General features: G+C 37.9%; 1 protein-coding gene across 2 annotated transcripts in view; it reads left to right on the top strand.

Moving 5' to 3' along the window:
- PARD3B (par-3 family cell polarity regulator beta) overlaps positions 1–16,731 on the top strand; it is a 1,161,921-nt gene that overhangs the window by 145,369 nt on the left and 999,821 nt on the right. For both annotated transcript variants that reach the window (XM_018060563.1, XM_018060570.1), the window contains exon 2: positions 5,478–5,579. In XM_018060563.1, the coding sequence (XP_017916052.1) occupies positions 5,478–5,579 (102 nt within the window). The remainder of the gene's footprint in view (positions 1–5,477; positions 5,580–16,731) is intronic.

The raw sequence follows: 16,731 nt of genomic DNA, 5'->3' as shown, positions 1-16,731 counted from the left end.
TTCACTTTGTGTATAAATTATATGTTAACTGTAATTCTGTTGTTGAATTCACCAGGTATTTTTACTTGCAACCCAGTCTAAAAACCCTTGGTTCCATCCTAGTTCTCTTGGTTTCTTTGGAAACATACTCGACCAAAGTGGCATCAGCTCACATTCTTTTCCTAATTATTTTTTTCTCAAGTTTATGCTTGAATTATCTCAGTAACATGCAGCACTGTTCTGAATTCAGGGCCAGCTATAAGCTCTGTAGTCAGTGTTACCCTTTCTGTCTTTAAAAACTGAGAGTTGCTCAGTTGTGTCTGACTCTGCGACCCCATGAACTATACAGTCTATGGAATTCTCTAGGCCAGAATACTGGAGTGGTTAGCCTTTCCCTTCTCCAGGGGATCTTCCCAACCCAGGGATTGAACCCAGGTTTCCCGCATTGCACGTGGATTCTTTACCAATTGAGCTATCAGGAAAGCCCCCCTTCTCTCTTAATTCTTCCCTTTCAAGTATCAGTGTTGCTCTGCTAGCTTTTGCTCAGGTATCATGTCTGGGAATTCTTCTTCCCTACACTGTCTTTGATTGGTTATTCAGAGATTCCTGCTATCTGCCTGTCCTAAATAGTCTTGAGCCCTGCTCTGACTGCTCCCTGTTTGTTTCCTGGTTGCATCTGATTCTCTTTTGGTCTGGGGTAGAATGGAGAGTAACCCCAGAGGATTATGAAAGAAGTAGTTAAAATGTGAATGCACATAAAACTTCCTAACTTTCTATCCAACTTATGATACCTCAAGTTCCCTTTCTGTTCTTTATTCCATTGCTTCCCAAACCTTTAATTTCATGATCATGAGCACTTATGCTCTGAAGCTTCCTCTCACTTGTGAAACACTGGACACACAAAGACTTCAGGGTCTTCCGTTATTGCCCACTGTGCCCTCTATTCTTTGACCTTCATGTGGTTCCCTGTGCAGAGGCCAGGGAGCCTCCTGGTTCACTGATGAGGCCCAGAGTAACGACAGCTTCTTTGGATCCATTTACTTAGTACATAGAAATGGGTCTGATTCCCTTCTAAGGTATTACCTTCATAATGTGTAATTGTGCTTTTGGTTAAGTTCTTTAAAGTATTTTCTGTGTTTAAAAAAATGCACACTGTCTCTGCTATCTCATTAGCATTTGACCTTCAGTAAGTAAGTTCACCTACTGTTGCCTTGCTTTCCTCATCTGTAAAATGCATTGTTAGCTATGATGACTATTTTGTTAACTATATTGAGAGATAAGCAATTTAACCATACGAAACACGTGGTATCTGTTGGACCTGGCCTATTATTGGCACTAAAACAAATGATTTGCTGTGATGATGAAGATAATGATAAAAATGGTGAAATCTCATTTTATGGATACATTTCACCAGATTCATGAAGTTAAATTCTACAAGGAAAATTCTAATTTTCCATTAACTTCAGTTAAAGTAGTATTCCATTTCTTGTGTTCCAGTGGCTAAGATTTTTCTTCTGAAAATATGAAGCCACAAAGAACCTAGTTATGTTATTGAGCATGGTAAACACAGCTCACTGATAAACACAGCCCTTCTCTATCCCCTGGCTTTTCCTTCACAGCACTCTTCTCCGCACCTCTGGGCCTTGTGGGCCATGCAGGTTATTTTTTCCTCTTCTTGTAGCAGAGGCATTTTCCTTAAAAACTCTCCCTTGATCATCAATATAATCCCAGTGCTTGGTAGTCACAGCATCATAGTATCTGGTTTGTCTGTCAACTCCTGTATGTATTGTAGGTGGAAAATTATTGTTCTTCAAAACATTGGATATTATAAACTTTCTAGGATGTGGGGTCAAATTTTATGTCACTGCCCACAGTGAAGAATATTTGCTGCTGTTAATATCAGTGCCTATTTGAAAGTTTCTACCTCAATCATTAAAAGTACCCAGAAATTGTCTTCTTTCTATAATGCATACATTTTTGTTTTATTTTCCATTTCATCCTTTCAGATTATTTTTAGTTTTCAGATTCCAGTAGGAAATAAGTTAACTGTGTATTATTTTAAAAATGGATGATACTATCAGAAGTAAAGGAAACATAATGTATAATATGTTATTTTTCAATACTTTAATGATCCTAGGGGTATAAGTAATATGATTTAGTGCATAGCATGTGTACTAGGGGTGTTTTCAAAATAATTGAAAAGTAATACATATTATAAATATTTATGCAATATAAAGGTAGATTAAATGTCACAATTATGAAAAATAGAGTAAACTTTTCCAAGTGGTTAATTGGGTGAACCAAGACGTATATGTGAACATCTTTTTGTGTTTGATCAGTTTTATTCATGATGGTAATAAAACCAAGCAAATGAAGTGCAAAATGTTGACTGTGATGTAATGGTGGAAATTTTTACATGCATAAAGGAGTCAGGTTAAATTTATGGCCTTATGATGGCTATATTGGCTGCTAATATTGTACACACATTCTTAAAATGATCTATAACACCATGGCCAAGATGACATGGGGACAAAATCACAGTTGGTACATATTGTGTTTGTTGATTTATCTCTCTTGATGTGCAAAATATTAACTCAGACAATTTTCATATAGCTCATTGGCTTTTGTTCAGCATTAGATGTGTGTTTGTCATTAGTTTACTCTTTGGGAGTGTATAAAATGGCATTATCAATCTAGAACAGAGTTAAAATTGCAAAAGAGTCTTTATGTTCTCGCACCGTGTAGTTGGCTTGATTTTTTTTTTTCCTGATTGAATTTGAATATATGATTTCAAAATGTATCAAATTACTGTTTCACTTGATTTAAGTTTGTAAAACTTAAATTCTGTATTTTTGAATCAAAACCAGAGATAAATGTCTTTGTTTCAACTCCAGTGTCTGACTTTCCAGAAGGTGTTAGATGCTCCAGTATGTGAGAGGGAGGCATCCTCCTGGATGCAACAACCCATCTTGCTGCCTCTTGTCTGTTCTTCCCTTTGCCATTGATCAGATCCTGTTCCCTGCTATTTGCTGAGTTTCCCTGGTTTTAATCTAAGTCTTTGGTTTTTCTCTGTAGGCAGGAAGAGAGGTATACTTTCATAACTTCTACCAGCAGTTGTTGGGTTGAGTTGTTTACCTTAGTCTTAGGTGATAAAATCCACTTTTACAAATAGTATGGAAAAATGCAGACAACTTGATGTCTGATTTAAATAATTGAATATAAAACAACTCTTTAGTTTTTTTTAAATCAGCAAGTTTCATCTACAGAGCTGTAATATATCAAAAACCAACTCAATGGAAGTAATGGAAATAAATGGAACTTTTTTTTTTTGGTAAGAGGAATATTTTTATAAGGAAAAATGCAATATTGTATAGATTTTAGCTAGAAGTTCTATGTAGATTTGGAGAAATACATTGCTTGTAGCATGGTGAAAGTGAAAGTTGCTCAGTTATGTCTGACTCTTTGCAACCCCATGGACTATACAGTCCATGGAATTCTCCAGACCAGAATACTGAAATAGGTAGCCTTTCCCTTCTCCATGTGATCTTCCCACCCCAGGGATCAAACCCTAGTCTCCCGCATTGCAGGTAGATTCTTTACCAGCTGAGCCCCCAGGGATGCCCTTGTGGCATAGTCACACCAAAAAGGTAGAATTCTCAAAGATCATGGGGCAGTTTTATTTTGCACTTTTACATATAATCCAGTGGCCATTACATATGGCATTTTGTGTGCCGCAGTATCTTCCCTATTTAGAATCTAGTGTATTGTACTTAGCTTTTATAGCACAATTAGCCTTGAGTTGTCAAAGCTCTTTGATCAAAGAATCTGAGCTAAGGATGTCTTTATTACCTGGTTGTGTAGCCACTGCTTATATCTTTGTGATCTCTATCTGGCAAAATAGAATTGGGCTGTTTCCTAGTGAATCATTCATGTTTCCACACTATGTCTAGTAATAGAAGCAAAAAAAAAAAAAAAAAAAAAACACCATTCTATTTGGAGTTCCTCTTTAAGTACTCTATAGAAAACTTTCATTTTAAAGTTTTGAAAGATTATCCAAGGAAGATTCCTTCAGATTTTTTAAGCCTATAATTTTATCAAGTTGACTTACTGAAAAGCTATGTATTGAGTCACATATCAGTAGCCCTCCGAATAGATGCTTTAAAAAATTGTTTAATAGTTATGCCCTTGCCTTTTACCAGGGTCAGCTAAAGAGAAGGCTATATAGCAAGCACTTCTGTTGGTTTTTGTGAAACTGCAGTTGAATTCTGTGGGCTATGTTAGGGCTTACCCTTTACAAAGATTCATGTCATAAAGGCTTAGACCTTTAGCTTAGAAGAATTCCTATGTCTTCTCACAAACTGGTATCCATTTCTTTAGTGGATAATGGGTGCTCAGAGCTCAAAAGTTACCCACACTGAGGGCCTTTCTAAGCATCACAGAACCAAATTGATTATGCCTTGAGTATTTTGGTAAAAACTATTTATTCATGTTTTTCTTCATTCATTGGTTCTTGTTCTTATTGTTATAATGGATAACTACTATATCATTTCCAGAAACAGGTGGTATAGAAGTAACAGACCTGAATCAGAGCAGAGTGTCTAGCTACATATCCAGTTGGGAGAGTAATTCCTGAGGCCTTAGAGTTTGAAGCAATTTTTTTAATAAAAACAATACTTGGAAATCCCCTAAATCACCACCCCAATTCAGCGAGCGCTCCTTCCTGCATTTGACTGTGAACACAGTTCTAGTTTCTCCCATGCTTCGGGGATTGGAAATCAGTGCTGGAGCTCTTGTTTCAGATGCCATTGCCAGTTTCAGAGTTGAGGGTATGTGCACAGCACAGAGATATGAAAAGTTGAAAAGGATTTTGGTTATCTCACTGCAGTTGTGTACCTGAGATGATAGCTATTACCATCACAGATGTCTAACTTTTGATTTTTTCCTACAGCTTTAGGATCTCAGTTTCAGAAAGTACTTTTGAGAAGATCTTTCTTTTCCTGATTATTCTTGAGATTACCTAGTATTAGTTGCTCAGTTGTGTCTGACTCTTTGTGACCCCATGGATGATTTCCCAGGCAAGAATATTGGAGTGGGTAGCCATTCCCTTTTCCAGAGGATCTTCCCAACCCAGGAATCGAACCTGGGTCTCCTGCGTTGCAGGCGACTCTTTTCCATCTGAGCCACCAGGGAAGCCCTTAAATCAAAGGTTATTCAAAATTCCTTGAATATGCTGTACAAATGGCTAGGGCAACTTATTTTTCCATTGCCATTTATCTTCCTGGAAAACTGTTAAAACATGTATACTTTGATTTACTGACTTAAACAGGATAATCATGCCACAGATATACAGATAAACAGATAACATTTGTGTTAGGTGTTTAAAAGTTTTATTATTGCTACAGTGTATTTTTAATGAGTCTTTTTAAAATTAAGATTCATTTTATCTTTTATTATAAAAAAAGCTTTAGTTATGAACGTTCTTGGTTGTCCTCCCACAGGATCCTGCCTACTGGGTGAAGATTCATCACTTAGAATACACAGATGGAGGAATCCTGGATCCAGATGATGTCTTGGCAGATGTCGTTGAAGACAAAGATAAGGTAGATGCCTCGAAAAGTGTTCTATGTCGTTTTCCTCTATAGAGCCACATGTTTTCCTAGAGACTGAGATCCTTAACAAACTCAGGTGTCAATTATTGTTAAAAGGTGCCATCTGTTCGATTTTTACCTAGACAGCCCATAAATCAAGGTTCATCATCAGATGCTTAGAAAAACTTTGTCAAGGTTTGGGAATCTGTTCATGGTGGCCTAATTAGCAGACACTTCATTCCCAAGAGTTCCTGATATGCCTCAGTAAATTAGTGTCAGTCTCTGAAGCTGTTTCGATTCTCATTGTCATTGCTGGCTCTGAAGTTTATTTGTGGCCTTTGCTAAATATTCAACTTAATGCTTGGGATTCGCATGTGGTTCAAAGGAGAGCCTACAGTGGGGAGCAAAGTCTTATGAAGAACTATGGTGAAGTTTGTTCTTAAAGTAGCTGGCAAGCAACTATCTTGAGTGGTAGTCTGTCTTTATTGCTGAAGTGAAAAACACTGACTTGAATCTTTCAAAAAGTTTAAACATGTTTTGCCACATATGTGGAAATAATCCCACTGCAAATATCTTATTTTAATGGGATGATTCTTCTGATGCTAAACTGAGAAAGGTGTAAACTATTCAAACGGGATACGCTGGCTTACTGCTGTGAAAATTTATTTATTTATTTTTTATTATATCTGTTTTGGGCTCCTGTGATTAATGGCTAATGTGTTCTCCAGACTTGAACTGCAGCTTTTCCTAAGATCCTTACTTCTAATTTTCTTCAGCTGTGCATCCTTAGTGCTGTTAGTACTAGGCTAATTGAAGTCTGTAAACATGTTTCTCTGTATTGTTTTTATGCCAAGGGTAGGGGTGTATGTGTGTTTTAATCAACTGGACTGGAATATAAATAACTGCTTTATTGAAATTATATTATATTTGCATTTTCCTTTTCCATAAGATTTTTTTGTCCTGTTGAAATTTACATTAGTCTTTGCATACATTATATGCATTTATTTTCCCTGTTTTCTGTTGGCTTTCACCCTCTTTTGCTTTGCATTTTAATTAGCTGTTTCCTATGAAACTTATCTCCCTAAATGATTGTAAGCTCCTAGAGGACATGGACTGAGAGATTTTAACTCCTTTTTGTTTCTTGTATTCATAATATCTGGTACACTATTTTATCCAGACTTGATTCTCAAAGAACACGTTTGAATTTGGGCAAAAAGGAAGACTTTTTTCTCTACAGCTGACTCTTGCTGTATGTGATTTTGATGCACACTTCTTATTGTTTGGTATCATGGTAAATAATAAAGTGGTATTTACCTTGAAACACAAGAGGAGGATTTTCACTTCTGTTTTTCCCCTTTTTTACTTTGTTTTTTTTTTTTTCTCTACATCTTCTTTCTTCTTTTCAATACTCTAGATATTTGGGTGGTTTATTAATGAAAAAGGTCTTCCCATTTCAAATTTCACTGATGTCCTCTGTATTAAAATGAAAAGCTGAAATGCGGCAAGATTAAGAAGAGCCAGAAGAAAATGTCTCACCCCAGCCTCATCCAGGAGCTCATTACAGGCAGGGTGAGCCCATGACCCATGCAGGGAAATCATTTGTCCTGTGGACCTCCTTCCTTTTCGAGAATTGTTTTTAACTATCTTGGCATTGCACTTTTTAACCATAATCCATTTGCTAGACATAGAAACAGCTTTATAATCTGTTTTGAAAGGACTACATCACTATTACTAAATAAGGTAGGAAAGTGAGATAACCAGTTAAAATCCCAGCAAAGAATTAGTACTATTTGGGTACAAGTTTACTCATTCCTTTAACCTACTTTAACATTGCAATGTGAAACCTAATTGTTATTTTTCTGCAGAGTTGATGAAAATTTACACTTTTGATGTTGCCAAAAATAATCGCATTCCCTTTTCTTTTTTAAAAAATGATAGAAGTGAAAAAGACAGCATTATTATTTTTTCTTTCTGACATTCTCTCTGCAATCTTAAAATTTCCTTACAACCCAGTTGTCCGGTGTGGAAAGAAGTCTCTGCCAGACTTGTTAACCTTTCCTTTCTGTCATTTTAGATTAAGCAGTATTTATAAATGTTATTTGTGGATATTTAATGACGTTTCAAACAACTTTGAGACAGTACTGAGCTTGGATAAAACTGCAGTTCTACTGTTTTTCAAGTTGATTACCTAATCATAGCTTACGTTTAGAGTATATGGAGAAGGAAGCCCAAAGAAACATGGGTGGATATATGTAATTGTTGTGCTCTAGCCCGTGCTTCTCAGCTCAAGGAAAGACTCTGACCACAGTTGAGAAACGGTGTTAGGAACCACTGATGGCCTAACTGGAAAGGGTGACATAGGAAAAACAGAAATTTAGAGTTGGAAAGCAGGAAAGACTGAAGCTGTTAATGTAGTGTATGAAAGAGCCATCCAGTACCCTTAAGTAGCAGTTAGAGGTTAAGTGGTATTCTGCTTAAAAAATCAGTCGGGAAGCTAATAGATTTTAATTGATTTTCTAAAGACATGACTTTCGAAATTTCTGGTACCCTAAGTGGTTTGTCTTTGGTCTTCTGTTATTCCTTTGGCCAACACAGTGCATAATGCATATATGATATCTCTTTGGGAGGTTTTATTTTCTTTTAAACTTGATTTCCCATTAAAATCACAGGAGAACCAACTTTTTGCTCTGTTGCACTATTTCTAGCCTATATTTTGTCAAAATATTATTGGAGCAGCTTTGGAATTTTGAGTCTTATGATAACTAGTATTTGTGCAAAAGGGAAAGTGTCAGCCGTTCATTTGTGTCCGACTCTTTGCTTCCCCATGAACTGTAGCTCCCCAGGCTCTTCTTTCTGTGGAATTCTCCAGGCCAGAGTACTGGAGTGGGTAGCCATTCTCTTCTTCAGGGGATATTCCTGACCCAGGGAAGCTATGTATTATCCCCATTTTTAATTTCTAAGAACAATTCACAAAAATTGAGTCACTTGCCAAAGCTCACACAGGTAGTAATGGCAGAAGTCTCCATGCTCTCTTTTTCTCTTCTGCAATATGCTAAGGCAGTGTGTTACAGGGTGTTTGTATCTATGATTTCTAACTATGAAAATTCATCAATCATAAATAAGCACGAATTTGCTTTTACACAGTTACTGCCATTGTTAAGATATGTAGTGGAATTATGGAGAGTAGCAGAATGGATTCTAAACTAGTACGCTGTGCATGCACAGTTAACTCCAGCTCTCTATGCCTGTAGCCGGCATCTGATTTACTACAGAGGTCTGCTACTTTTACCTTTGTTACTTTCTCTTGTACCTCCTTTCCCAGGACCTGGATAATTCAATCTAGTCACAAGTTTAATTCTAGATGGATTTATGGAATACACCTGCAGTCTAACCACTGTGTGCAGTTCACATGTATAGTGTACACCACATGCAGGACACCATGTACCATGCTGTCTGAGGAAGGCAGGGCCCCCAGAGATGTCTGTGTCCTAATGCCCAGAACCCGTGAGTAACTCTTACATAGCAGATTTAATTAAGTGAGAGACCTTAAAGTGAAGAGATTGTCTTGGGTTTTTTGGGTGGGCTACATGTAAACATAAGGATCCTTATATATGGAAGAGGAAACTGTCAGCTGGCCAATGTGTGATTTGAAAATACAGCCATACAATGTAGACAGCTTCCAGGAGCCGGAAAAGGCATGTCTCCAGAAGGAGTACAGCCCTGCTCACAGCTTGATTTCAGACGAATGAGCCCATTTCAGACTTCTCCCCTCCAGAACTCTAAGATGAATTTGTCTTGTTTGAATTCACTGTTTGAGGTGATTTGTTATGGCAGCAATAGGACATTGATGTGCTGTCTTTTACTCTCTTTTAAACTTTTAAAGTGATGATGGTCTTCTCAAGTTTCATACTAGCTTGACTTTTAAGATGCTGTAAGACAAGGAAAATATGGCAATGTATAACTTATATCATGTAAACTTGAATACTGCCATTGTTTTATTACATATACAAAAGTGTAATTATACTATGTGATAAGGTATATAGGCAGAATGTTTCTATCTTTGACTATCATAGAGATTCATTCTGAAGAGATGAGAGTAGTTCTCCTGGACTCCACCAGGGGTGGGTTGGCCCCCTGAATCACCCATGAAATTTGGTCCTCAGATACTATAGTTTCAGTTCAACTTTATCCCTTGTTAGCTATGTGTGCTCGGTTATGTTTTTTCATGTCTTATTCTTGATTTACCCCTTTATAAAAGACATATAAAAGTTAGTTTTACAGGGTCAGTATAGGAAAACTATATAAATTATAAAAAAATTTTAAGTGCAGTATGGAATATAGTTAAGCATTCAAAGGATAACCGTTCATTTCAGTTACTCAGTCAACTCTGAATCTTTGGGACCCCATGGACTGCAGCACGCCAAGCTTCCCTGTCCATAACCAACTTCCAAAGCTTGCTCAAACTCATGTCCATCTTGTCGGTGATGCCACCAACCATCTCATCCTCTGTCGTCCCCTTCTCCTGCCACCTTTGATCTTTCCCAGCGTCAGGGTCTTTTCCAATGAGTCAGTTCTTCCCATCAAGTGGCCAAAGTATTGGAGTTTCAGCTTCAGCATCAGTCCTTCCAATGAATCTTCAAGACTGATTTCCTTTAGGATTGACTGGTTTGATCTCCCTACCATCCAAGGGACTCTCAAGAGTCTTCTCCAACACCACAGTTCAAAGCATCAGTTATTGGTGTTCAGCTTTCTGTATAATCCAACTGTCACATCCATACATGACTGCTGGAAAAACCATAGTTTTGGCTGGATGAACTTCTGTCGGCAAAGTAATGTCTTTGCTTTTTAATATGCTACCTAGGTTGGTCATATCTTTTCTTCCAAGGAGCAAAAAGTCCTGTCCGACTCTTTGAGATCCCATGGACTATACAGCCCATGGCATTCTCCAGGCCAGAATACTAGAGTGGGTAGCCTTTCCCTTCTCCAGGGGATCTTCCCAACCCAGGGACCGAACCCAGGTCTCCCACATTGTGGGCAGATTCTTTATCAGCTGAGCCACAGGGCAAGCCCTCCAAAGAGCAAACATCTTTTAATTTCATGGCTGCAGTCACCATCTGCAGTGATTTTGGAGCCCCCCAAAATAAAGTGTGTCACAGTTTCCCCATCTATTTGCCATTAAGTGATGGGACCAGATGCCATGATCTTAGTTTTCTGAATGTTTAAGCCAACTTTTTCACTCTCCTCTTTCACTTTCATGAAGAGGCTCTTTAGTTCTTCTTTACTTTCTGCCTTAATGGTGCTGTCAACTGTGTCTCTGAGGTTATTGGTATTTCTTCTGGCAATCTTGATTCCAGCTTGTGCTTCATCTAGCCCAGCATTTTGCAGGATGTACTCTGCATTTAAGTTAAATAAGCAGGGTCACAATATACAGCCTGAACTTACTCCTTCCCTGATTTGGAACCAGTCTGTTGTTCCATGTCCAATTCTAACTGTTGCTTCTTGACCTGCATGGAGATTTCTCAGGAGGCAGGTCAGGTGGTCTGGTATTCCCATGTCTTTCAGAATTTTCCACAGTTTGTTGTGATCCACACAGTCAAAGGCTTTGGCATAGTCAGTAAAGCAGAAGTAGATGTTTTTCTGGAACTCTCTTGCTTTTTGGATGATCCAACAGATGTTGGCAATTTGATCTCTGGTTCCTCTGCCTTTTAAAAATCCAGATTGAACATCTGGAAGTTCACAGTTCACGTACTGTTGAAACCTGGCTTGGAGAATTTGGGGCATTACTTTGCTAGCATGTGAGATGAGGGCAATTGTGTGGTAGTTTGAGCATTCTTTGGCATTGCCTTTCTTTGGGATTGGAATGAAAGTGACCTTTTCCAGTCCTGTGGCCACTGCTGAGTTTTCCAGATTTGCTGGCATATTGAGTGCAGCACTTTCACAGCATCATCTTTTAGGATTTGAAATAGCTCAACAGGAATTCCATCACCTCCACTAGCTTTGTTCATAGTGATGCTTCCTAAGGCCCACTTGACTTTGCATTCCAGGATATCTGTCTCTAGGTGAGTGATCAAACCATCGTTGTTATCTGGGTCATAAAGATGTTTTTTGTATAGTTCCTCTGTTCTTGCCACCACTTCTTAATATCTTCAACTTCTGTTAGGTCCATACCATTTCTGTCCTTTATTGAGCCCATCTTTGCATGAAATGTTCCCTTGGTATCTCTAATTTTCTTGGAGAGATCTCTAATATTTCCCGTTGTATTGTTTTCCTCTATTTCTTTGCATTGATTGCTGAGGAAGGCTTTCTTATCTCTCCTTGCTATTCTTGCGAACTCTGCATTCAGATGCGTGTATCTTTCCTTTTTCCCTTTGCCTTCATGTCTCTTCTTTTCATAGGTATTTGTAAGGCCTCCTCAGACAAACGTTTTTCCTTTTTACATTTCTTTTTCTTGGGGATGATCTTGATCACTGCCTCCTGTACCATGTAACAAACTTCCGTCCATAGTTCTTCAGGCACTCTCTCTATCAGATCTAATCCCTTGAATCTGCTTGTCATTTCCACTGTATAATCGTAAGGGATTTGATTTAGGTCATACCTGAGTGGTCTAGTGGCTTTTCCTACTTTCTTCAATTTCAGTCTGAATTTGGCAATAAGGAGTTCATGATCTGAGCCACAATCAGCTCCCGGTCTTGTTTTTGCTGACTGTATAGAGCTTCCCCATCTTTGGCTGCAAATAATCATAAGCTGGTTTTAGAAAAGGTAGAGGAACCAGAGATCAGATTGCCAACATCTGCTGGATCACTGAAAAACCAAGAGAGTTCCAGAAAAATATCTATTTCTGCTGTATTGACTATGCCAGCAGCTTTGACTGTGTGGATCACAATAAACTGTGGAAAATTCTGGAAGGGATGGGAACACTAGACTACCTGACCTGCCTCTTGAGAAATCTGTGTGCAGGTCAGGAAGCAACAGTTAGAACAGGACATGGAACAACAGACTGGTTCCAAATAGGAAAAGGAGTACGTCAAGGCTGTATATTGTCACCCTGCTTAATTAACTTCTATGCAGAGTACATCATGAGAAATGCTGGACTGGAAGAAGCACAAGCTGGAATCAAGATTGCCGGGAGAAATATCAAGAACCTCAGATATGCAGATGACACCAGCCTTATAGCAGAAAGTGAAGAGGAACTAAAAAGCCTCTTGATGAAAGTGAAAGAGAAGAGTGAAAAAGTTGGCTTAAAGCTAACATTCAGAAAACGAAGATCATGGCATCTGGTCCCATCATTTCATGGGAAATAGATGGGGAAACAGTGGAAACAGTGTCAGACTTTATTTTGGAGGGCTCCAAAATCACTGCAGATGGTGATTGCAGCCATGAAATCAAAAAATGCTTGCTCCTTGGAAGGAAAGTTATGACCAACCTCGATAACATATTAAAAACCAGAGACATTACTTTGCCAACAAAGGTCCATCTAGTCAAGGCTATGGTTTTTCCAGTAGTCATGTATGGATGTGAGAGTTGGACTGTGAAGAAAGCTGAGTGCTAAAGAATTGATGCTTTTGAACTGTGGTGTTGGAAAAGACTCTTGAGTGTCCCTTGGACTACAAGGAGATCCAACCAGTCTATCCTAAAGGAGATCAGTCCTGGGAGTTCATTGGAAGGACTGATGTTGAAGCTGAAACTCCAATACTTTGGCCACCTCAGGCAAAGAGTTGACTCATTTGAAAAGACCCTGATTCTGGGAGGGATTGGGGGCAGGAGGAGAAGGGGACGACAGAGGATGAGATGGCTGCATGGCATCACCGACTTGATGGACATAAGTTTGGGTTAACTCTGGGAGTTGGTGATGGACAGGGAGGCCTGGCATGCTGCAATTCATGGGGTCGCAAAGAATTGAACATGACTGAGTGACTGAACTGAAACGAACTGAACTGAATATAATCGATCTTATTTCAGTATTGACCGGCTGCTGACGTCCATGTGTAGATTTTTCTCTTGTGTTGTTGGAATCAGGTGTTTGCTATGACCAGTGCATTCTCTGAACCCAATGAACAGTATGAAAAGGCAAAAAGATATGACACTGAAAGATGGACTTCCCAGGATATGATAACAACAGTAGTAAGGTTTTGATAGTGCAATATTTACCTGTGAGTTTTGATTTAAACATTAAATATTTAAACTACTGAAATATCAAACTGTGTTATGGTGCATTTTAATTTTAAAAATCCTTTTAAAATTAGTTTAACAGTCATTACACTGTTTCAGTTTTATAGGAAGTTTTTTTTATGAAAAAGCATTTAGATTGATATTATTTGGGGAATGAAAATGCCAGTATGCCTTATTTTAAAATGCGAATTCCTTTATCAAGACTTATTGTTTGATAAACCAAGAAGCATTCAGGGTTCTATTGTGGTTTTGAACTGGAGACTGATTTGCACAGTGAACTTGGGACCTAAAATCACTCAGTCCTAAAGCCCAGAAAGCTTTCTGAGCACACTTTGTTGCCCTCTAGTGGAGTCGCCAGCTACACAGAAACCAACTCACAGGAGATATTTCCTGATGATGTATTTTCACTGTATTTCTAGCACAACTCAGATACACAATCATAGCTAATACAATCAGGGTTTATATTTCAACTAGTGATTGTCAGTTTTTTCATGGTTACCAACCATACTAATATTTACGTATGGTTTTGTAAGTTTTAAGGCTGAAGCAAAATTTTTGGATTTGTAAAAATATTTAGTCTTCTTTCCATCTTCCTCTTCACTGGTTGCACGTTTATTGGGTGGTGGTGATAAAGTATAAAACTTTTTCTATATGTAGTTGAACAATTTATGAGATACATAGTATTTCTCTAGGGATAGGAAATTGCTAAATTAAGGTATACTCCTTAAGAAAAAAGGTCCTATATTATTTTTGAGTTCTAATTTTGTCTATAAAAATCCGTTTCAAAGAGAAACAGCTGTTTTAAGCCCTTGACTTTTAAGAAGTCAAAATATGGTTTTGGGAGGTTGTTTTTCTTTGATTCAACAGTTGTTGATGTTTTGAAAGTGCATTTGCGAGGAAGTTTGGAGAATGTTTCAGAAATAAGTGCAGAAGCCCAAAAGGATTATCTGGACCAAAAAAAACACATCTTTATCTTTTAAAGAGTGCTCTCTGCTTATAGAATTACAAAGTTACAGAATCATAGAAGCAAAAGAGACCTCAACAATCATGTACCTTAACTTCATCATCTTCCAAGGGAGGTTTATCTGAACCAAGGGTAATTTACAGGGCTCCATATTTCCAGCTTCTTTTTTTCCTGAGTCCGTTTCTGCATTTCCTCTCTGGGATGCTGATAACATCTGATGTGGATCAAAACTGCTGAATTTCCCACTCCACGTTGGTTTCCTCCATCGACTTCCTTATTCCTGTCGTCAGTAGGAGCATCTTCTCCTACTCTTTCTTCCAGGCTTGTACTTGCAGTTATTTTAAAAATATTTAATCCAGTTTATTCTTTGAACCTAATTTATGTATCTGTTCCCCTCTTTCCATTTATACAGCTTTTAAATTTAAATCTAAAATAAAATTTCATGCAGGGCTAACTTAGTTGATAAGGAATTGGTGGTCTTTTCTTGCCCTTCATACCCCTCAAGTGTTTTTGGCACAGATGCACTGAGACACAAAGTGGCTGCGAGCTTGCATTCTGCACAGGCAGAGTCAGTTCATCTCTTGGCTCTGCTGTCTCTCTTGGCTTTGGGCAACTTACTTAATCTTCTTGTCTATAGTTTCCTCTTGGACATTTGGAGCTAAAATAAGTGCTAATTTTACAAGTTAATACATGAAGTGTTTAGGAAAGTACCTGGCTTGTGGTGAGCCATTAATAAGTGTTACTATCATTAACCAACTACTATTATTAAGGTGGATTATCTTATTCCTAAAGTATTGCCTAAGTGGTGCCATTGCTTCCAGTGTTTACAAAATCAAGGTTAAAGCTCATGGCCATATATTATGTTTAGAGAACTCAGAACATCTCCAAACTATTTTTCTCAAACTCAACCTTCTCAAACCTCAGAAGGAATAAAAGGACCATAATGACTATTCTCTCAGGTACCACGTGCTTTTTTGCTCCATGGCTTGCTTAACAACATTTCACTTGTCTGGAGTGTACTTGTCCCTACTTCCTGCTTATTCAGGATTCATTCAGTATATTATAGAATGAAAGCTCCATGAAGAAAGGGTCTTTGTTCACTGCTGTGTACCAGGTGCCTGGCATTTCATAACTGCTGAGGTGGTGGAGTAAAACAGGATGAGTGAGTGAATAAGTATATGTATGTGAGTTTTCTGGTCTTAAGCAAACCATTTAACTACTCTAAATGCTAGGTTTTTTTTTTTTTCCTTGATAAAATGAATGATTAATGATAATGTTTTCACAATATCTTTGGGAAGATTGAGAAATGTTATATGAAAGTACAGTGGAAATTAGGAAGTACTTTATACATGTAAATAATGTGTATTCCTGCTGCTCCATCCTTTGCTATCTTTCAAGATCCAGGTCAGACTGCATTTTTTTCTAGTTTGTTTTCAGACTCACAATCCTGAATAAATTCTCTGTGACTATAATTTTATAGAAATCATTAAGTAGTCTTTTAAAAATATATTATTGCTTAATAACACTTATCAATTGCCTTTTTCAAATCCTAAATTTTACTATGGTTTAACTTGTTAAGTCTTAGTTTTGTCTCTCCAAATGTCTTGTATACTCCTTTAGGACTGGGATAGTCTTTTCAAATATCTAACACCTGGACTTCTTACTTGTGGCTTGGATTCAGTTAGTTATAACTGGAACTGAAGGTTTAATTGTCCATCTTTTTTTTTTTTTTCCACTTAACTATGCTGTGTCTTTTAAATTTTTTATCATGATGCAGTTTGTAGGCATGTTCCAACCTCAGAGGAGCACTTTGGAATCAATGCCTTTGTGACCTTACTATGGCAAAGACAAATGGTGTTGGTAGACAGTAATGTAAAGCAAAGTAATCCAGGTGATGCCTGTGTCCAATACATTCTCCCTGATGCCTTCTGCAATTTACTTAGTTGGCAATGATAATGTGTGTGACTGGGAGTGAATGAAAGAGAATCTGTGCACAGATGTGTGTGTGTGTGTGTGCGTGTGGGGTGCATA

The sequence above is a fragment of the Capra hircus genome, chromosome 2, assembly GCF_001704415.2.
Source record: "Capra hircus breed San Clemente chromosome 2, ASM170441v1, whole genome shotgun sequence".
Taxonomy (NCBI): domain Eukaryota; kingdom Metazoa; phylum Chordata; class Mammalia; order Artiodactyla; family Bovidae; genus Capra; species Capra hircus.
This window is presented reverse-complemented; position numbering and strand designations above follow the sequence as displayed.